Genomic DNA, 21,836 nt, shown 5'->3' with positions numbered 1-21,836 from the left:
TACTAATCTATGATGATGACCTTCAATAATGCTAGAACTATGACTAGGTATGTAAAAGAATATATGTGAAGATTTTCATTTTATTGCAGCCCATGGCGAGAATAATAATAATAATAAAAAGGAACAGAGTAATGCAGAGCAGAACAGGAAAGTTCCCCTGAACTTCTTGATTGTCCAATCGTTCATAATGATCAAGTCAGAACGTCTCCACACTAACCAATAAAGTAAATTTCATTCACATAAATTTGGTTTCCGATAGCTCCAAAGGAGTGCCACATACTTTATTTCATCCAAGTCATGATCAAAACCAACATAAAACTAAAAACTAAACTAAGATCAAAAGCATACTAACTTGATATATATATATATATATATATATATATATATACCGTAAGGTTGGTCAATATACGCTGTGCAGCCATGCTGGGGATTATTTGAATTTTGATGCTTTTCCTAATGAATATATATAAATAAAAAAATAAGATCTTCTCAGTAATCATGCATAACACTGATCCACGCACTTACGAACTAATTCCATTCACCATTTTCGAGCTTTAATCCAGCTTGTTGTGCATTGAGATTTCTATTGACAACCATTCATTTGTACCTTGTTTAAACTTGCCTTTTTGTTTCTATTTCATGTGGTAATGATGCCACGCCCTGAAGAGGATATCCAATAATGATCCAAAAGTCCACCAATAGTCACCTTTTCCTTCCTTTTGTCGCCAAAATTGACCCATTGATACTTCCGCTTCGTTGTTTCCATATCAGTGTCGTTGAATATTGTCATCTAACACTATGAAGGGATCTTTGATAAAAATAAGATGTGATGTATCAGTTTTAATGGTACTCTGATTCCAATCCATCTAATTGTATATTACCTACTTTACAATCAAAAAGTGTTAGGAATAACTTGGACAGATATTCTTGTAGACACCTTCCTTCCTAGTACTAACTAACAACTGGTTCACATTTTGATATGGATGCCATATTTCTTTTCTTGATGACGGGCCAAGAAGAGTTTGTTTGACATATACCTAACACATAGAAAGAGATGGGATCAAGTAAGCACATCACCATCGACTCCACCTGCTAATATATCCATAACGATTGTAAAAAACACTTGTCAGCTTTGTTACCTCAAAACCAAGTAAAAGTAAAAGAAAATTCTCGCCAGTACCATGAATAACCAACCATTGCCAAACCTAGACCATGAGATAACAGCAAGAATGAAGCTGCCTTTGACTGGATTAGGAAGTGCTCATCAATGAACTACAAAGAGAAGAGTTAATTACAATGCGTGCATTATTCACCTTTGGAATAGCATATTTCCTCTTATCAGCTTACCTCCTTTGTTTTGATATTGCCTTGATTACCCTTCTGTATTTTATTCTAGTGTCCGTTTGTCGTTATTGTAATCGAAGATAACACCATGGAAAAGTATGCCACTAGCCACCATACGAACGGACTATGAAAAAACTATTGAAATCATATTGCTGTCGATGTTTCATGAAGGAGTAGATTTAAAAAAAAAAAAAAAATGAAAAAAAAGTGGAAGAAAGAGGAAGAAAAAGGAAAAAAGGGAGTCGGGGAAAAATTATTTCCTTAAAATAGTCGAGCACTGTATTGCCCAAATAGAGAAGCTAAACAAAGATACTACTTTAACTTGGTTTACTAAAGCTATCTATTGATTATATTTAGAAAACTACCATCACCATCATCATATTTTTTGCTATCCTATCCATATGATAATACAACAAAGTATAGTTTTTGTTGATCTAATAAACGCGAAAGGCATAATCTTTATGGTAGTGGGAGCTCCGGGATAATCTTTTGTCATTTCCATTAAAGTAACATAATATCCAAATGTTTTTATCCATGTTGCCAAGAAGTCGAATCAAGGTGGCATTGCGCTCATATTCAAGGATATCACCATCGCGGTTAACCCGACGTAAAATGATATCGCTATCATCATCAGTACAATGTAATGAGATTGTAACAAACCTGACACTCTCATCAACACTTTCAAAGCCAAGCTTCTTGATCGCTCTGCTGTATTCATTTACTTCGTCCATATCCTGTAATAACAAATCAATGGGTTCATGTATGTAGTACTTTTTCGGCCGTAAGAGAAGAGACGGACCTTGATAATCCCCACTGTTACTATTCAGACGGTTGGATTCGAGGTGGACGGCGGAACGATCATTAAGGTCAAAATTGAGCTCTTCTGCAAAAAAGGGACATGTACCAAATTCAGGTATCATAAACGGGCTAGTGTCCGACACAAAGGTGGGTAAGCGAGCATGTGATTGTTTGGGACTGGATAGAAGAAGAACAAGCTTGTCCTCCGTGTCTAGTATTTCATACAACTTTAATCTGACTGATATCATATCTGTTATGTTCCAACTGGAGATGGTATCTTTGGATCTTATGATCTTGCTGTACTTTGGTGATAAAGGTAGTATGGCATGGAACCTATCTTCGTTTTTGGTGACGCGAGATCTCAGTATCTTGTCTAGAAACGAGCGTTTGACAGTATGTAGTATGTCATTATTGTAGTAGATAGAAGACAAAGCAGCACTCCAATGGGAGTCGCGATCGGTATAGTCCCGTTCACGGTTAAAATCTAATGTAAAAAAAGGTTTCCCGTAAAAATTATCTTTGTAATCGAGATGGATGAACCAGTATTTCATTTTTCCATCGTTCTTTTCTTTGGCAATGCTATATTCACTGATGACCCATGCTCGATTTGCCCAGTCCAAAAACAAACCTTGTAGGTATTGCATGGCATTAAATATTCGATTTTCTCTATCCAGTTGCAACATTTTTTCTGTGATCATCTGATACCGGGCTGTCCAGTCTTGTTCGTCCTTGTTCTTAGGATCTTGTTCGGGTAGTGACGGCAAGCCATGCCTTTCGGCGTAAGTAGTTTTAGTATACAACAAAAGCTATAATAAAGATCGTAAGGTGAGCAACTTATATCCTACCAAAAATCATTCCACTTGCCGTATTAAAAGGCTCCATCGTTGCTTCAAGCTCCCTTATGGGGTAACGCGAAGAAAGAACTTCATTTCTCCAATCATCGTCAAGTAGACGTAGCTCTTGAAAGTCTTCACAGATAAGATGGTACAGGTACCAGCTATAGTTTACGATTAGATATCCCATTCGTTCATTCAAGCTGCTGAAATTGATCAACGACGCCTTGTGTAGGTCAGGTACGGCAACGATATAGGCAGCGCTTTTGTAAATGTCATTCATCCGATAGATGGTGGCCTTTTTACGTTGATCATTGCCTTGATCGACACAGATTGCATCCACCCATACGTACTTGATATCTTTCAAATCAGGTTCGGACATCATTCGCTTGCAGAGCTCATAAAAGTCATCCAAATGAAACGAGGTGATATGGGCGTAATAATCATCTGTGGCGGGTACAAATTGCTCATCAAGCTCTCCCCATCGATAAGACAACGTAATATATTCCACTGCATTTCCCTGAAACTCCATTTCTTCACAGCAAACCTGCTTTTGTGCAACTGTTTTTTGGATATCTACAAGAACAATATTAAAAAGTTCGCTTTTGTTTGGTGTTTCGTCCTTATGGTTAAGCCCTTCGCTTCCTTCCATGGATGAAAACAGTGTAAAAAGGATGAGTGTGCATATATGAAGGGAGATAATAATGATTCCTTTATCTCCCAGTAATAACCAACGCCGTCCTACCTTCGCCTTCAGTACAAGTCATCGCTTCTCAAAGAAAAAAAAAAAAAAAAAAGGCCAACGTTGATAACTAGAAAGGAAAAATAAAAAGAATGCCCTGTAATTCACATCTATACTCACCTTTTTTACCTTTTTTTTTTTTTTGTTTTGTTTTGTATTTGTGGCAACAATGCAACATCAAATTGAAGACTATGTTACACAGCGAAACGGAACAGGACCCGAGTTGTAATGTTTGTAGACACTCAAAGCGAAAACGATGCGTGATTTTTTTTCTCTTTTTTTTTTTTTTTTTTTTTTACCTTCCTTTTCGTTTTCCATCACTTTTTTTTTCCCTAGTTTATTAGTTTACCTCTTTTTTGTTTATTACCTAGGCATGTTATTAACTGTCATTTGTGTAGGCACTCAAGAGGAGTAAAGGTAAATTAGAAAAGAAAACAAAAAACGATCAACAAGGTACTAATTTGTTACCGTTTTTTTCTTAAGATCTTTATTATGACTCATAGTGAATAGACAATATCTATAAGGTGTACTCATATTTCCCTCTTTGTTTTTGGCAAGTTATCTTTTCTTCCTCTTCCTTCCTACATAGTCTGACTTTGCAGAACTTATGCACTGTACTTTCTTTTTTCGTCTCTCAATAACTTCTTTTTTTTTTGTGATATAGGTTACCAGTTTCCTTTTTTTTTTTTTTGCCTTATCACGATGTATTTACTTCTACATGGATCAATATGTGTGCTTGGATCAGTAGGATGGAAGTACAACTAGATCAACAGGGCATGTATTTGACGGCAGCAACAAAATGAACGCATGATGACATCAACTCCGGATAGATATGAAATAAACTATACAAAAGAATATGACTGGATTGGATGCGCGTAGATGAATGAATTACGACAAGATTGATAGATTGGATACCAAACAAATTCAACTAGATGGATACACTACAGGATCGGCAGAATAGGTACACTGATGGTGAAGTCAAAGACAAGTCAATGGTGGGAAGTTGATACATTTGAATTTGACACTTTTCTCATTATTATTCAACATTGTTTGTATATATATTGATTTACTTTACCCTATGAATAGATCTTTGAACATTAGTGGAAATAATTGATGGTATCCTGGTGAATTATTATTTGGAAATACAAATCAAGTTCAAAGTCTTCCTCTTTTTTTGGGGGAAGTCTCCGGGGATTGGTTTAGATATATATATTTTTTAATTTATTATTATGCTTTTAATAAAGATCAGCCTTTTTTATTATTACAAATGGACAAAACGATGTAACAGATATCATGAATTGTAGTCAACAAATGTCCCGTCCATCAAGACAAGATATCAGTCAAACACGACCCTTCGTTTTGCATATTGGTATCAATACAAGCACCCATTTACACATATTAATACAGAACAAAGTGTAAAATAAACCATTATAATCATTTATCATTGCATTTAATGGATTTACTGACAAAAACTAGAAATCAATCTCTTCTATAATAAATACATCATTATTTTAATTTATTAAATAGGGTAATCAATAAAATTCTATATATATATAAAAAAAAGGATATTTGATTCTACCAAGGGACTTTAACTTGAATATTTTCTTGACGACCAATACCATCTACTACCACTTTTTCAGCACTTGCTACACAACCTTCCAATAAAGGAATACCACGCCAACAATAAGAGCCTACAAACCAGATACCATTTGTACCTTGACAATGACCTAAACTGACTTCGCCTTTAGTCCCTTTTTTCAATGGAAAGAGATCTGATTCAATGGCACGTTTGGATGCTAAAGTGACAGTAGCTCGTTCAAACCAAGAAGCGGATAAAATATGTTTAGGATCAGGACTGATACAAGGATTTGTTGTTTGTAAATAAAGATAAGAAGAAGATTGTTGTTTGGTATGATCACCTAGTCGAGAATAAGTCCAGTTGAGAATATGTGTAGTCATTGTGGTATCATGAGGAAAAGGTACAATGAAGCGACTATCATTCATAGGATCAGGTTGAATACTTTGATCCACTCGAGCAAAATTCAGGGCACGCCAATGTCGTCGATCGCTGGGTAATAAACGGCTATCGGTATGATTGATGACCAATGATGTATCATAACTAAACTGTTTGAGCATGGATATTTGTGCTTCTAATGAAACGAGTGATGTATCCTTTTCTTCTTTTTGTTGTTGTTCAAGATGTTGATAATAGGTTTGTAGCATAGTCAAGGCTTGATTGGCTTGAGTGGCAAAGATGATATGATCACACTCGTACGTTTTATCTTGATCATCTTTAAGAATATATTTCCTTGATGATTTGCTGGGTTGGATGGATTGTATCTGTACACCAAGGTGAATATCTGTCAAAGGCTCCGATAGTCGGTCTACTACTTGTCGTATTCCCTGTGTTACTACATATGATTCTTGGAATAACCCCAGTGCCATATATTCTATACAAAATCAAAAAAGGAAATATACGTCAGCCTTTTGTCTTTTCTTTTTTATGAAATGATGATTTTCTTTTATTTTATTTTATTTTTTTTAAAAAAAAAAAAGATGCTTACCAAGTACTTCAGTGGCAGGATAATTTAACATGGCTTCCCAGGAATTCGTACATACAGCGGCAAACAAAGGTACAAAAACTTGATGAGCGAAATAAGGATGAATATGATAATGTTTGAACCATTGACCCAAAGTCATATTGGCAATAGGATGTTTTTCATTTCGAAGATGACCACGATGATGAAGCCATAGAGTGATGATCATTAACCATGTATAAGAGAATGCGACTGTTAACATGATCCACCATGACATGAATAAATCGTAAACCCAAGTATTCCAAGAAGATTTGATGGAAGTTGATGATGATATTGATGATGATGATGATGACCATAATGATGAAGTTGTTGTTGTTGTTGTTGATGATGATGACGATGATGATTTTAAAGGAGATGTTGATAAGGTAGATGATGATGATCTTAAAGTAGCATTAAGTCGACCTACAGTTCGTGAACCACTATAGGTCAAATAAGAACGATTATCGGTATATGAAGCAACGTGTTGTGCCGGCATATTAATTGGATGTCGAGATTCTATGCTGTACCAACCATAACTGAAACTTGCTGGTTTGACTGGAATATCAAGATGTTTATATAAACGGATGAGATGAGCATAATAACCTAAATTATAAATGTTTATATTAGTTAGACAGTAAAGGTCGGCGACTGATTTTTTTTTCCCTTTTACCAGACATGAACGACCGCATGGGCACCTACAAAAAAAAAAAAAAAAAAAAAAAAAAAAAAGCGGAATCAATTCATGAGTGAACTCTATATATATAAAAGATAATCATAACTCCTTTCATTTGCCTTTTTGTCCTTACGTCAATTCTAACATCATCATCATCCGATTTAATTGATATAGAAGCAGCATCCATCCCAATCATACAGTTTTTTTCGAAAAGGTGAACATCAATATCAACATTCTCCTGGTCTTGAGTCCCTTTCTTTAATAAATAAGCTGCTGATAACCCGGCCAAACCTGAACCTATGACTGCTATCTTGACAGATTTTTTCTCCTGAATGGAGGAATCCATTATACGTCTTTTGCTTTTTTTTTTTTTTTGAGAAAGGTAAGGTAAAACTGAGTAATAGTAAAAAGAAAAAAAAAAGAAAAAGAAAAAAAGAGAAACGATCAACTCAAAGCAAATCAAAATACTTTATTTAAAAAAAAAAATCCACTCCTCCTTCATTTAAAGTCCGTGATTTTGCCCAATATCTCAAGGGTGATTAGAAAAATAAGAAAAAAGCTCCTCTTTTCCAACAAATATCATTTTATCATCATCAGGTACTGATAAATAAATGCTAATCTTCTCATTTTTATCAAAATATTCTCATCGTATTTTTTTTTTCATCCTTCTTGAAAAAACGATTTGAAGGATTCAACATTTGTAATGATAATAATTATGGATCATGCTTTCACCCAAAAAGAGAAACTTCGAGTGAGGTCATCCGCTTTCTTTTTCATTCTCAGTAATTCACAGTAAGATGATCAAACACGGCAACCCTTTCACCGTGCGGCATGTATTATAACCTGTTTACCACTTTGTTTTTTTTTATATTATCAAAATCATCATTCATCAATCATTCATAGGAATCAATTATCTTTGAAATCACTACTCACTTTTTATCTAATTTCACTTTGTTCTTTTTTTTTTCCTTTTGTTACTTCCCCAAAATATCGACGTCCATAAATATTCTCCCCCCCTAACATTAGATTGGTTAAATTTCATTATATGCAGTTCTAAATCAGACACATTTTTTATTTTTTATTCAATAAATATTAAAAAACTAATGTTGTTCATCCAAAGGTACATGATCATTGAAATCTTTCTTGACAGCCTTGTAATAACTTTCACTAGTATAAACATGTAAAGCAGTCAAAGCCAATGACTTTGAGGCTAGCATAGTATCTTGATGAGCTTGAATGGTTTTAGCCGCCTTTGTGAATTCCACTGTATGATTAGATGCTGTTGTATGGATTGCAAACATAGGATGAATAGAAGGTACTACATAACTGACATTACCCATATCTGTAGAACCACCACCACCTTGTTCTTGAGCTTGACGTGGTGGGAATTGAACACCAGCTTTTTCCATGTATTTTCCATAGGTAGCGGCCATGATGTTGTTTTGAACCACATCTTTAGTAGGAGTTTCACGCCAAGTCCATTTTACCTTACATCCTGTCGCAATGGCTGCTGCTTCAAAACATCCTTCCATTTTATCCATCACTCGTTTCAATTCAGTGTATTTTGGTGTACGTACAAAGAAGAAGGCTGATGTATGAGCAGGAATCACATTTGGCTACCAAAGAAAGAAATAGGAAAAGAAAAGGAGAAAATGATGAGTACAATAAAAATAAAAAAATTGTTCATCCTTCTTACCGCTTGACCACCATCAGTCACAATACCATGTACACGATCAGTAGGCATAAGTTGTTGTCTCATCATACTAATATTATTCCATAATTGAACCATGGCATCCAAAGCATTAACACCTTCCCAAGGAGAAGCAGCTGCATGAGTTGGTTTACCAAAGAATTCTACCTTGACATCTTGAACAGCAATCATTTGAGCATAAGGAGCACCAACAGCACTAATTTTTTTTTAAAAAAAAAATATAAAAGAAAAATGAAATTAATCATCTTATTTGTAAAAATATATATATATATATATAATTACGAAGGATGAAGCATTAAACAAACGTCCACATTATCTTGAAAAGCACGTTTATTAACAAGTTGAATTTTTCCAATAGATAATTCTAATAGAATAATAAAATAATAAATAAAATAAATAAATAAATAAAATAATATATGATTTGATTGATAAATTACCTTCAGCAGGAGTACCAAATAAGATAACTTTTCCTTCTACTTTATTATTTTCCATAGCAGCTTTAATACCAATAGCAGCAGCAAGACCACTGATAGCAATCAAATTATGACCACAACCTTGACCTAATCCTGGTAAACCATCATATTCAGAACAAATACCTACACGACGTCCACCTTGACCACGAGAATATTCAGCCATAAAAGCAGTTTCCATACCATAAGCATGTCGAGTGATTTTAAAACCTTGTTTTTCCATATATCCAGTTAAAAGATCATGAGCGTGTTTTTCTTTCATACCTACTTCCATATGTTCATGAAGCTAATATATTGTTATTATTAATATTATATATAAATAAATAAAAATATTCTTACGTCAAGACTAATAGTACGAAGGTCCTTATCTACTTTAGTTAAAGCATCTTGCACAATATTTTCCAAAATATTATCTTGTTTCATATCTAATTGTTCAAATGCCTAAGTTAAAAATAAAATAAAAATAAAATAAAATAAATAAAATAGAAATAATAATTATTATATTCATACCCTAGAAATACAATCTTCATATGCAGGCAAGTTATCCATAGAGGGAATAGCACTGTAGGTATAAGGAGAGAATGACTTTTTTTCTTCATCAGCAGAAATAGAAATCAATGTTTTATTGTTATTATTATTAGAAAAGAATCGAGATAAACCACAACAACCAGTTATATTATCTTCTTCTTCTGTAGGTAAACGAGGCATTCTTTTTTATTATTATTATGAAAAGAAAAAAAAAAAAGAAAAAAAAGAAAAAAAAGAAAAAAAAAAAGGAATTCACACAGTATTGGATACAAAAAGTAGAATTTTTAACTCATATGTTCCCCCGGCACTTCGGTGAAAAAAAAAAATAAGAGGATCTTTGTTGTTATAGTGTCCGTCTATTCGGGTTATCTGTTAAAAAAATTATTATTATATATAAGAAATAAAGAAAAAGAATAATATCAAATGATAAAAATATAGATAATAAAAAATAGATAATAAAAATCATCATATATATATATTTCTTTCTTTAGTAGGTAAAAAAAGGACGAATCATTTTCTAACAACACGATAATGGTTTATTCTTATTGGATGAACTTATTCCCTCCTAAGAAGATAAAAATAAATATAAAAAAAAAAAATTTTTTTCTCACTTCTTCTTTTTCTTTTTTCTCTTTATTTTATTTTCTTTCAAACTGTCTTCTCTAAAAAAAGTAGAATAAGGAGTAGTGTTTTTTTTTTTTGTTGTTGTTCACTATAGTAAATATTATATATTCACCAAAATATGATGAAAACAAGTTCAAATCAACAACAGCAACAACAAGAACAACAACAACAACCAAAAGAAGGAGCAACACCATCTGTAGTAGATGCTTTTATTTCAGCATTATTTGCTTCCAATCCTTCAAACGACGACGACTCAAAACTAAATGAAAAAACCAAAGATATTCCGAATAATAATAATAACAGTTTTGATACTAAACCTATCAATACAGAAGAAAGGTTAAAAGTAGATTATCAATATGCCGCAGCAAATAATAATCAACAAATACCAACCAAACGTGAAAGAAGTATTACGGAAGAAGTGGAAGCTTATGACCAATTGAGGAAAAAAATAAGCATTGGAAAAAACCAAGATCATCATATTAGAGAAATAGGAGATAATAATAATAATATTAATAATAATCATGATGATGATGATGATGTGAGACCAAGTCATTCTAATAATACAGCTCGTGTATTAGTTTTGGAACCTGTTGATTGGAATCATATGATAGCTGAATGTCGTATGTTAGTCAGACATGTACCTTCTCAAGTCACCAATAGAGATTTATATGATCATTTTATTCGATATGGTACTATTATGGAAGTAGTCATCAAAAACTCTAGAGGTTTTGTCCATTTTAAACAACTTGAAGCTTGTCAAAATGCTGTGAAATTTGAAAATGGTAAATCATTCAAAGGTCATATATTAGGTAAGTAAATAAAAATAAAAAAAAATAAAAAAAAATATTCTTTTAACTACATTTTTTTTTCTTTCTTTTTCTTTTCTTTTTTCTTTTTTCTTTTTTCTTTTTTCTTTTTTCTTTTTATTTATTTTTTTTATTTATTTTTTATTTTTTTATTAATGAATAGAATTGGAAGTATGTCGACAAAAACCTCATATTGCTCGTGGAAAACGTGAAGGTCCTCGTGATACTTCTTATCAACAAAAATATCGATTTAACCAACATGGACAACGAATGGAAATGAATCAAACTAATAAACAATTATTATCAACAACAACAACAACAACAACAACAGGAAAGGTACATCTTATAGTATGGGACCAACCTATTTATGATTACGCCAATAATATCAAACGACTATTTGAAGAAGCTTCTATTGATATGGATATATCTGCAATGAAAAATCGATCTATTATAAACTATTCTCAACTTTTGAGTATAAAGGCCAAACAAGGTGTTAAGGTACTATTGGAAATGGACCCAAGTCATGAAACAAAACAAACTATTGATTTACATATACTTGATCAAGGTCAAGATTCAGTACGATTTGAACGTAAGTAAATAAAGAAAAATATATATATATATAATAAATAAAAAAAAACACTTCATTAAATATATATATATATATATATATATAATTTATATAGGTTATGATTCTATCTCTCTTTCTGATGCTATCAAACTTACCAAAAAAGCATTAAATTCAAATAATGATACTTCTTCACCTCCTCCTCCTTCTTCATCATCATCAATTTCACCTATCTTGAGTCATCCTCCATTGGTTCTTCCTCCTTCCCAACAACAACAACATAATATTCAACATCATGGTATTGGAGATTTGACAAATACTCTTCAATTATTAGATACGGATACATTGGCAGCTATTTATGATTTAGTACACGTACATTTGGAAGCGGCTATTCAATCTATAACGAATTCTAATAGTCATCCTTCATTATACTCAAATCAACAATCATTATACCCAACTTATCCACAACAACAACAACCTGTTTATTCTCCATCTCTTCCTCATTCTTCAAATATCAATCATTTTATACAATCTACCCCTACTAGTTCTATTCCTTCATCTTCTATAAGTACTCAACAACTTTATACAATTTTATCCTCATTGAATAAATAAATAAATAATGATTATATCTATTGTACATGTCATTATTATTGTGTATTGTTTTATCATCATCATACCATTCACTCATTCATTCATCCGTTCATCTGTTTTTTTTCATCATACACTACAAGACCGTGACAAAAGAGAGACACTTTGTTGTCAAATTATCATAAAAGAAACCTAAACAATATATTATAGTTAACATTCAAATCTTATGCAATCCTAAGGTTCTTCCATAAATGGTATACATTCAGATCCCGATAAACTGAAATTCAAAACTGAAGAAGCTTTTTCTCCAATCAAATTTTGATTGGATAAAAACAAAGACGTAGCTCTTTTTTTTTTTTTTTTTTTTTTTTTGTTTTCTTTTTCTTTCTTCTGAACATTATTCTCTTATTTATTATGGATGAACTTGAAAAGCTATCTCTAGTAAATAAAGTAGTTAGTGAATTATCAAATCATATTGGTATTGGTGAAAAGGTTTTAGGTAAAGTTATTAATAATAAAAATAATAAAATATTCATTTTAATTTCTTTTTTTTTTATTTTTATTTTTTTTTATTAAAAAAATTAGCTGAATTTATTCTACATTTACACGATCAAGCCAATGGTTCTTTACAAGTCTTTAAACAATCTTTAAAAAATGCAGATGCTGACTTTCCTGATAGCTTTGTGGAAAATTTGGATCGTATTATCAAAACAATGAAACCTACCAAGGTATCTACTATGGCTGTTGAAGATAAAGTATCTCATTTTCCTGGTCTTTCTATGGCTGATGATCCAGATTGGGTAAATAAACGTCAACAAGATATGGCTGTAGCAGATGATATGATGGCTGAATTAGAAGGTTTAGCTGGTTCAACAAATACAACACAAGAAAGACGTCGTCAAAGATCACCATCACCTCGTCATCGTTCTACTAGTCGTCGTCATAGATCAAGATCACCTAGTCCTCGAGATCGTCATCAACGTCGTCGACATCGTCATCGCTCATCAAGTCGTTCACCTCCCTCACGTTATAATAATAGTAGCAGAAATAATATGTTAGATGATACACCAGTATTATACAAGATATACAATGGACAAATCACCAATGTGAAGGATTTTGGAGCATTCGTACGTTTAGATGGCATTCGTGGAGGACGTGTAGAAGGTTTAGTACATATTACTCAAATTGAACCTGGTAGAGTGGAAAATATTCATCAAATACTTCATCGTGAACAACAAGTTAAAGTCAAGGTCATGTCTATTACTGGGAACAAAATTGGTCTTTCAATGAAAGATGTAGATCAACGTACAGGTGAAGATCTCTCTCCTCATAAATCAGTCTCTTCTTCAGGTTCCTCTTCTAATGCTATACCACTTGGATCAAAAGATTTTGATGCAATTGAACGACAACAACAAGGAAAACGACGTCAACAACAACAGCAACAACAACAAAATGATACAAATAGATCAGCAGTGAAACGTATGTCATCACCTGAACGATGGGAAATCAAACAATTAATTGCTTCTGGTGCAGTCAATGCAGCTGATTATCCTGGTATTTATGAAGATTTGGATGCAGCCAATGGTCATCAAGAATTAGAAGCTGAAGAAGAAATTGATGTTGAAGTTCGTGAAGAAGAACCTCCATTCTTACGTGGTCAAACAAGACAAACTTTAGAACTTAGTCCTGTCAAGGTAGTCAAAGTTCCTGATGGTACAATGAACCGTTCAGCTTTGGCTGGTGCCGCTTTAGCTAAAGAACGTCGTGAATTACGTCAACAACAACAAAATGAAGAAATGGACGCTGTACCCAAAGATGTTAATACACCTTGGTTAGATCCTATGCCTGAACCTGGTGAACGTCAATTTGCTCAAGATTTACGTGGTATTGCTGCTAAACCTAGTCAAGTGGCCGAATGGAAACAAAAAACGTTCAATAGTGCAACAAGTTTTGGTAAAATCACAAGTCTCAGTATCCAAGAACAAAGGGAATCATTACCTATTTATAAACTTAGAACTCCTTTGATACAAGCTGTTCGTGAAGTAAGTCAAAAACTCATTCCTTTTTTTTTTTTTTTTTGAGAAATATAAACTCATCTTCTTTTTTTTTTTATTTAATAATAATAGAATCAAATGTTGATTGTGGTGGGTGATACTGGATCTGGCAAAACAACTCAAATGACACAATATTTAGCTGAAGAAGGATTTGCTAATCGTGGTAGAATTGGATGTACTCAACCTCGTCGTGTGGCTGCAATGTCAGTGGCAAAACGTGTGGCTGAAGAAGTTGGTTGTCGTGTTGGTCAAGAAGTTGGATATACTATTCGTTTTGAAGATTGTACAAGTCCTGAAACTCGTATCAAATACATGACTGATGGTATGTTATTACGTGAATGTCTAATTGATCCTGAAATGTCCCAATACTCGGTGATTATTTTGGATGAAGCACACGAACGTACTATTTCTACTGATGTCTTGTTTGGTTTATTGAAACGTAAGTTTATATAGATGAATATTGAAAGAAACAAAGAGACTTAATTCATTTTCATTTGATAAATTAGGTGCTGCGAAAAAACGTCCTGATCTCAAATTGGTAATTACTTCTGCAACATTGGACGCTGACAAATTTGCTACGTATTTCAACAACTGTCCCATTTTCACCATTCCTGGACGAACGTATCCTGTTGAAGTATTATATACCAAGGATCCTGAATCTGATTATTTGGATGCGGCTTTGATTACTGTAATGCAAATTCATTTATCTGAACCACCTGGTGATATTCTATTGTTTTTGACTGGTCAAGAAGAAATTGATACATCAGCAGAAATTCTCTATGAACGAATGAAGGCGCTAGGTTCGGATGTTCCAGAATTGATCATCCTTCCTGTGTATAGTGCTTTACCAAGTGAAATGCAATCCAAGATTTTTGAACCTGCTCCTCCTGGAAGTCGTAAAGTAGTCATTGCAACAAACATTGCTGAAACATCAATTACTATTGATGGTATTTTTTATGTGATTGATCCTGGATTTGTCAAACAAAATAAATGGGATGCTAAGCTTGGTATGGATTCATTGGTGGTGGTACCTATCTCTCAAGCTGCTGCACGTCAAAGGGCAGGTCGTGCAGGTCGTACTGGTCCTGGAAAATGTTATCGATTATACACTGAACCAGCTTATCGAAATGAAATGTTACCGAATACCATCCCTGAAATTCAACTACTCAATTTATCTATGACCGTTTTGACCTTAAAAGCCATGGGTGTCAATGATTTACTACATTTTGATTTTATGGATCCTCCTCCTGAAGCCAATTTGATTCAAGCGTTGGAACAACTCTATGCCTTACAAGCTCTGGATGATGAAGGATTGTTAACTCGATTAGGAAGAAAAATGGCGGAATTTCCTTTGGAACCTCAGTTATCAAAAATGTTGATTCAATCCGTAGATTTGGGATGTTCTGAAGAAATCCTTACTGTTGTTGCTATGTTGACTGCTGGTAATGTATTTTATCGTCCCAAGGAAAAACAAGCTCAAGCCGATTCCAAGAAAGCCAAGTTCCATCAACCTGAAGGTGATCAATTAACTCTATTGACTGTCTACAATAGTTGGAAAGCAAGTAATTTTGCTAGTCCATGGTGTTTTGATAACTTTATTCAAGCAAGAAGTATGAAACGTGCTCAAGATGTTAGAAAACAATTGCTGGGTATCATGGACAGGTAAAAAAAAAAAAAAAAAATAACAATAAGTATTCAATCTTTGGGATATTCATTTTCCTCTTTTTTTTTTTTTAATTAGATATAAGCACGATATTGTATCTTGTGGAAACAACTATACCAAAGTTTGTAAAGCTCTTGTATCTGGCTATTTCCGAAATGCTGCAAAAAAGGATCCTCAAGAAGGTTACAAAACTTTATTGGAAGGAACACCAGTATATATTCATCCTTCAAGTGCATTATTCAACAAAGGACCTGAATGGTAAAAATTGAAAACAACTAGAATGATTATTTTCTGTTCTTCTAATTATCTTGTTATTATTATTATTTTTTAGGGTTATCTATCATGAAATTGTATTTACTTCAAAGGAATATATGCGAGAAGTTACTGTGATAGAACCCAAGTGGTTAACGGAATCAGCACCTACATTCTTCAAGGTAGCTGATGCCAATAAAATCTCCAAACGCAAACGACAAGAAAAGATTGAGGTAAGTACAAAAAAAAAATAGAAAAAGGAAAAAACAAAAGGATGATATTCATTCTTTTTTTTATTATTATTCTTGTTTAGCCACTATATAATCGATACGAAAAACCAGATGAATGGCGTCTTAGCAAAGTCAAACGTGGTGGAAGAATCAGTCAAACGTTTGGTTAGATATTCCTTTTTTTTTCATTCTTTAATTTGTTTAGTTTATACAATGTTTTTGTTTTTTAATAAACTGTATTTGTTTATTCATATCAATCATTATTTTGATCATCATCTTATGTAAATTATTTACAAATAAAAGTTATCACTAAAGCAACAACATCTTCACATTTTGGATGTTGCCTTAAAAGCATATATTTGGTTGGAGCGTATGATGTTTCAAAGACCGCTTTGCTTTTTTTCTTTCTCAAAGACAAAAGTTCATTTCTTTTCTTTCTTTTCTTTTTCTTTATTATACCAATTCTTTCAATGAGCTTTCAGTCTTTTACAAAGTCTGATGACTTTGTTCGTGACTTGTTACCATCAATACCGGATGAACATCAATCTCGTGAAAAACCTCTGGTGAACAATGAGTCACTTTTGCATTGGTTATCGGGTTTACAACAATCCTCGTCTCAACTTTGTCAACAACTACAGCAACAAGTAGCTACTCATGTCAATGAAACTTTTCTACCTACTTATCAACACAACGAACAAATCTATCAACGTGCTCAAGGCCAGATTCATGAGGCTTTAACTTCAAGTCAGGCATATCTGACAATGGCAACCACAGCAACAACTCAATCTACATTAGCCTGTTCAGAAACTCAGTCTCTCCATCAACAAACGAAACAACGACAACTCACCGTAATCACTTTGACTAGATTGATTGAAATATCCAAAGATCTTGATCAGGTAGATACTTTTTTACATCGAGGTCTTATTGTAGAAGCCACGCGACAACTATTATATGTATTGGAACTTCAAGACAATGATGAACAAATGGACCAACCTCTGTTATGGTATCAATTGAAAACAAGGGCTCAACAATACAAGACTCTTTTAGCAAACACAATACACGATGGTTTGGTACAGACTATCAAGATCACAGTACACACTCAAGACCAAAACCTTGTGCGAAGCTTGCAAGTGCTACCATCTGTCTCTTTTGCCTACGAAGGAACTGCCGACTCGACTACTTTTTGTTTGAAAGATTTATTATTGGCAAGTTGTTTTCTTCAGACACAACACGTCGAATTAGCTTCTCTCAAACGTCATATCATGAAATTGTTCTTCCAACCTATGTTTGATCATCAAGAACAGCAACAATCTAAGTATGATATAACTCGGACAGAATGCGATGATGATACTCTTCGACAAGTCAGTACTCTTACATCTGACAATAACAACAACGGTGACGACTGGACAGAATCTACTATACACCAACATCGATGTTCTTATGCCCATTCTTTGATGCAGCACACCGATGATGTCCTAAGGTTCCTCTTCGATCGACTGTTCTGTGGTGGTGACAAAGAATTAACATCTGTACGACAACTATTTGGACGACTTATTTTACCTGATGTATTGGGTTCTTTGGTTACCAATGCGATTGTATCGACTGTTCCTTCATCAACAACATCTGTATCTCTACTATCTGGTTTGGATTCGATCGTTATCGCAGCTACTCAATTGGAAAAACGATGCGTTACGGACTATGCACAAATTTCATCATCAACGAACTCGATGACACCAGAAGAACTTCCTTTGACGAGTTATGTTAATCACTATGATCAACATGTAGCTTCCCAAAGACGATCTCATCTTTTGAACAATGCTAGACAAGTGATGTTACGACGTATATACGATGCGGAAAAGGATGACAATAATGGACCAAGTATCACACAAACGCCTAAGATCCTACTAGCCATGATTCAAGAAACGATCAACGAAGCCAATGCTCTGGAACAGCAACAACAGATACATTATCCTGTGACGATCTCCACCTTACGACGAACCGTACATGATATTTTGGTATTGTACATGTCCATCATGCCTAGTATTCATCGATCGATGTTCCTGCAACATGCATCTCATGCCATTGTGTTCAAAAATGACTGTTATTGGTTGGCTTCCAAGCAAGATGTTTACAAAGATATCAGTGATGCCGGTAGCAAGTTGGTGCAATTGGGTGATCTCTGGCAAAAGGTGGTGATCGCTCAGCTTATGAATACAGTTGGATTGGCTTTGGACAAGACAAGCGAATGGCAGCAAGATGTGAATTATCAACAACAGCAGCAACCATCTGATATCAATGACGGTAAAAGTGGCTTGATGGAAACTGGAATCTCTCCTTCTATTTCAACTCAACAACAACAGCAACAACAACAGCAACAACAACAGCAACAACAACAGCAACAACAACAGCAACAACAACAGCAACAACAACAGCAACAACAACAGCAGCAGCAGCAACAGTACGATGATTATATCCCATTGGAAGATGCCATTGAAATGATTGTCAATCAAGTACAAGGTTTGGTCAGTTCTATTCGACCTGTGATGACAGACGATTCATACAAAGCGATTCTTATCCAAATCATCGATAATGTGGTGGGTAGACTTATGCGGGATATTTTGGCTATGCAAGACATTAGTGTGGATGCATCTCAAACTATGGCTCAAGCGCTGAATGGAGTGGCACAATTAGCAAATCTTTTCTCGTTATCTTCTTCTTCATTTGGTACAAAGGAGGAAGATACACTTGTTAGTGAATTTCAACTACGACAGTGGATTCCTCATTGGCAAGGCTTTTGGACTACGAAGGATATGTTGGATATGACTATGGTGGATATTTTGGACGCTCTTCATCGTGGAGATCTACATATGTTTACTCATCAAGAATTGGTTCATCTTGTATGTGCCTTGTTTGCCGATACTCCTCGTCGTGATGAAACCTTACGAGTGATCAAGACAAGCGATCTTTCCGGTACAAAGTTCATTCCTTCTCAACATCATGATGATGAGGATCAACCAAAGGCAAGTTCTCTGTTATCACCTTCTTCTTTTGCATCCTCTTTAATGACACAACAACAAGAACAACGGACGCCTAGCAGCAAAATCAGTAGTGGTAGACTGCCTTTTGATATGGAAGAAACGGAAGACGATGGCTGGAATCATGATGGATGGTCTGCTGCTGAAGATGATGATGATGTTATGGATATGGTTGGTCAGCTCTCTACCTCACGAGATAATGAACTTCAGGAAACAAACAATACCCGTCAAGTGGAAGGTATGTAAAATAAAACACATAAAATATTTACTTTTGGCTCACTTTTTTTTTTTATTTATTATTTTTTTTTAATCATTGATGATACAGATACAGACAAGTTGATGGAAGAAGAAAAACCAGTACAACGAAATGACCGTGATCTGGCAATGAAAGCTTCTCCGGAAAGTGACAGATCAAAGTCGAATGAACTACCTCCAGCAACATGGTCGCCACTAGAAGAAGATGGTGATGATGGTAAAGCGTTACAATCAACAAGATCAACTGAAAAGTCAGGCGTACTTGATATGCATTCCGAAGAAGTTAACACTGACTGGATGGAACAAGATGAGCATGATAATGATGCTGGATGGTCTGATGGGGATTCTATTGCTGAATTACTGGAAAGCGAAGCACTTAAACTTAAATCCAAAGGTGATCAACTTGACATTGAAAACAACACTACACCTCTACTGGACTGTATGATTATTGACTCATCACCACCTGCCACTGAAGTAGATCTGGAACAAAGATTCTCACCATCTCTCTCTCCACCAATGCGACAGCAACAACTTATTCAAACTTCACCCATTCCACAGCATCAGCAAGAACAACAAATCAAACAAGATCAAGAGACCAGGCTGGATGATATGACTGTTGACCAAGGAAATGAAACCATAGACAACTGGATGGATGATAATGGATGGTCTGATGGTGATTCGATTGCGGAATTATTGGCGGCAGAACAATTCCATCTCAAACCTATTGTGAGTGACGCTACGATGCCATCGTTGAATCATGAAGAAGAAGAAGAAGAAGAAGGACAAGAGAAGCACCTAACACTAGTTTCACCGTCACTTTCATCATCATCAATACAGCAACAACAATATCAACACACAAAATACCATGTATCTAAGACTTTGGCGGGCGTAGACACTGGAACGGAAACAGAATCGATACCAAAAGAAGAGAAGCAGCCACAGCGACAGACACAACCTATCGATGCCACAAATACAATTGAGAGCACTTTGAATGAAGAAAAGGATACCAATATGGACTGGATGGAGGATGCAGACAAGGAAGGCGGATGGTCAGATGGAGATTCTATTGCTGAACTGTTGGCGGCAGAACAACTTCGGTCAAAAACCATGGATGATATTGACAATGACGATAAGATTCATGCTTCTACTGAACAAGAGGTCCTCCCTGCAACGGAACCTGTCGCCTCTGATATCTTGGTGTCCGCGACTATTACCGATACTGATGCTATTACCACTACTGATACTACTACTGCTGCTACGGATACTGTTACCACAAATATGGATGAATATATACCATCAACATCGCCATCATCATTCTCTCAACCACAACAGCAACCACAAGGACATTCTTCAACATCAGCGACTGTGGAAATATCATCATCATCATCGTCACCATCATCACCTTCGCTGCTACATCAACAAGAGCAACAGCAACACCAAGAACAGCACTCTTCGTCTCAACCAGGATTGACATTGCCACAGGATTCGCTGGGACAAAATGATATGGATGATCTCCTCATGACGATTGGTGACGACGAGGAAGTGGGTGGTGGCTGGTCTGATGCTGAAAATATACTGGATTTTGACATGCAACCCTTACCCAAAGATCATGGCATGATACAGAAGGAAGAACAGTCAATCACTCTCACAGCAACAAAGATAGCACCAGAACCAGGATCATCAATACCATCGACGAAGGAAGAAAATGCTGGACAGAAAAGCAACAATAATAACAACAACGACAGTAAAAATGGCATAAGGTATGATCAATCCAAGGATAACATGATTACCAAGGTGGATATGAATGCAATCGCTATGGGCAAGGATACTGAAGGTTATGATGACGATGGTGGCTGGTCTGATGCTGATGAAGACCTCTTCTAGATATAGTTTATTATTATATTAGAGTTTTGTAGTTTATTGAAATATTATTAATAAAAACATTGTGTTGAATGATTTACAACAAATGATGATTGATTATTATATTTTTTTTTTATGAATCATGATGTTGTGTGGAGAACGTTTCAATATGAGGCCATCTCCTTTTTGTGGCATTCATCTAAACAAGAAGCCAATCATCACTTATGGT

General features: G+C 34.7%; 7 protein-coding genes across 7 annotated transcripts; 3 read left to right on the top strand and 4 right to left on the bottom strand.

Moving 5' to 3' along the window:
• Positions 1-1,525: 1,525 nt before the first annotated feature.
• Positions 1,526-2,464, bottom strand: BX664DRAFT_320919 (uncharacterized protein). Its single transcript, XM_051543197.1, has one exon. It carries the CDS (start codon positions 2,388-2,390, stop codon positions 1,779-1,781), a length of 612 nt encoding a protein of 203 aa, XP_051404860.1. The 5' UTR covers positions 2,391-2,464; the 3' UTR covers positions 1,526-1,778.
• A 268-nt stretch (positions 2,465-2,732) lies between these two features.
• BX664DRAFT_320917 (uncharacterized protein) lies at positions 2,733-3,523 on the bottom strand. Its single transcript, XM_051543196.1, has one exon. The coding sequence runs from the start codon at positions 3,505-3,507 to the stop codon at positions 2,977-2,979; it is 531 nt and encodes a 176-aa protein (XP_051404859.1). The 5' UTR covers positions 3,508-3,523; the 3' UTR covers positions 2,733-2,976.
• Positions 3,524-5,207: 1,684 nt separating this feature from the next.
• Positions 5,208-7,312, bottom strand: BX664DRAFT_354728 (uncharacterized protein; the record flags this gene model as incomplete). Its single annotated transcript, XM_051547759.1, has 4 exons — positions 5,208-6,167; positions 6,282-6,896; positions 6,964-6,988; positions 7,100-7,312. The coding sequence occupies 4 exons, from the start codon at positions 7,310-7,312 to the stop codon at positions 5,293-5,295; spliced, it is 1,728 nt and encodes a 575-aa protein (XP_051404858.1). The 3' UTR covers positions 5,208-5,292.
• A 700-nt stretch (positions 7,313-8,012) lies between these two features.
• Positions 8,013-9,890, bottom strand: BX664DRAFT_320915 (uncharacterized protein). The gene is made up of 6 exons (XM_051543195.1): positions 9,658-9,890; positions 9,487-9,588; positions 9,115-9,433; positions 8,960-9,041; positions 8,663-8,873; positions 8,013-8,582 (listed from the first exon to the last, which is right to left on the bottom strand). The coding sequence occupies exons 1-6, from the start codon at positions 9,853-9,855 to the stop codon at positions 8,067-8,069; spliced, it is 1,428 nt and encodes a 475-aa protein (XP_051404857.1). The 5' UTR covers positions 9,856-9,890; the 3' UTR covers positions 8,013-8,066.
• Positions 9,891-10,330: 440 nt separating this feature from the next.
• On the top strand, positions 10,331-12,308 carry BX664DRAFT_381860 (uncharacterized protein). The gene is made up of 3 exons (XM_051549000.1): positions 10,331-11,108; positions 11,269-11,694; positions 11,789-12,308. The coding sequence occupies exons 1-3, from the start codon at positions 10,418-10,420 to the stop codon at positions 12,280-12,282; spliced, it is 1,611 nt and encodes a 536-aa protein (XP_051404856.1). The 5' UTR covers positions 10,331-10,417; the 3' UTR covers positions 12,283-12,308.
• Positions 12,309-15,296: 2,988 nt separating this feature from the next.
• On the top strand, positions 15,297-16,714 carry BX664DRAFT_320908 (P-loop containing nucleoside triphosphate hydrolase protein). The gene is made up of 4 exons (XM_051543194.1): positions 15,297-15,974; positions 16,054-16,233; positions 16,307-16,460; positions 16,541-16,714. The coding sequence occupies exons 1-4, from the start codon at positions 15,322-15,324 to the stop codon at positions 16,625-16,627; spliced, it is 1,074 nt and encodes a 357-aa protein (XP_051404855.1). The 5' UTR covers positions 15,297-15,321; the 3' UTR covers positions 16,628-16,714.
• Positions 16,715-16,909: 195 nt separating this feature from the next.
• BX664DRAFT_381858 (uncharacterized protein) lies at positions 16,910-21,706 on the top strand. Its single transcript, XM_051548999.1, has 3 exons — positions 16,910-18,853; positions 18,902-19,730; positions 19,818-21,706. The coding sequence occupies exons 1-3, from the start codon at positions 16,928-16,930 to the stop codon at positions 21,629-21,631; spliced, it is 4,569 nt and encodes a 1,522-aa protein (XP_051404854.1). The 5' UTR covers positions 16,910-16,927; the 3' UTR covers positions 21,632-21,706.
• Positions 21,707-21,836: the final 130 nt, after the last annotated feature.

The sequence above is a fragment of the Halteromyces radiatus genome (genome assembly GCF_025201355.1).
Source record: "Halteromyces radiatus strain CBS 162.75 chromosome Unknown BX664scaffold_1, whole genome shotgun sequence".
In the NCBI taxonomy this organism is placed as follows: Eukaryota; Fungi; Mucoromycota; class Mucoromycetes; order Mucorales; family Cunninghamellaceae; genus Halteromyces; species Halteromyces radiatus.
This window is presented reverse-complemented; position numbering and strand designations above follow the sequence as displayed.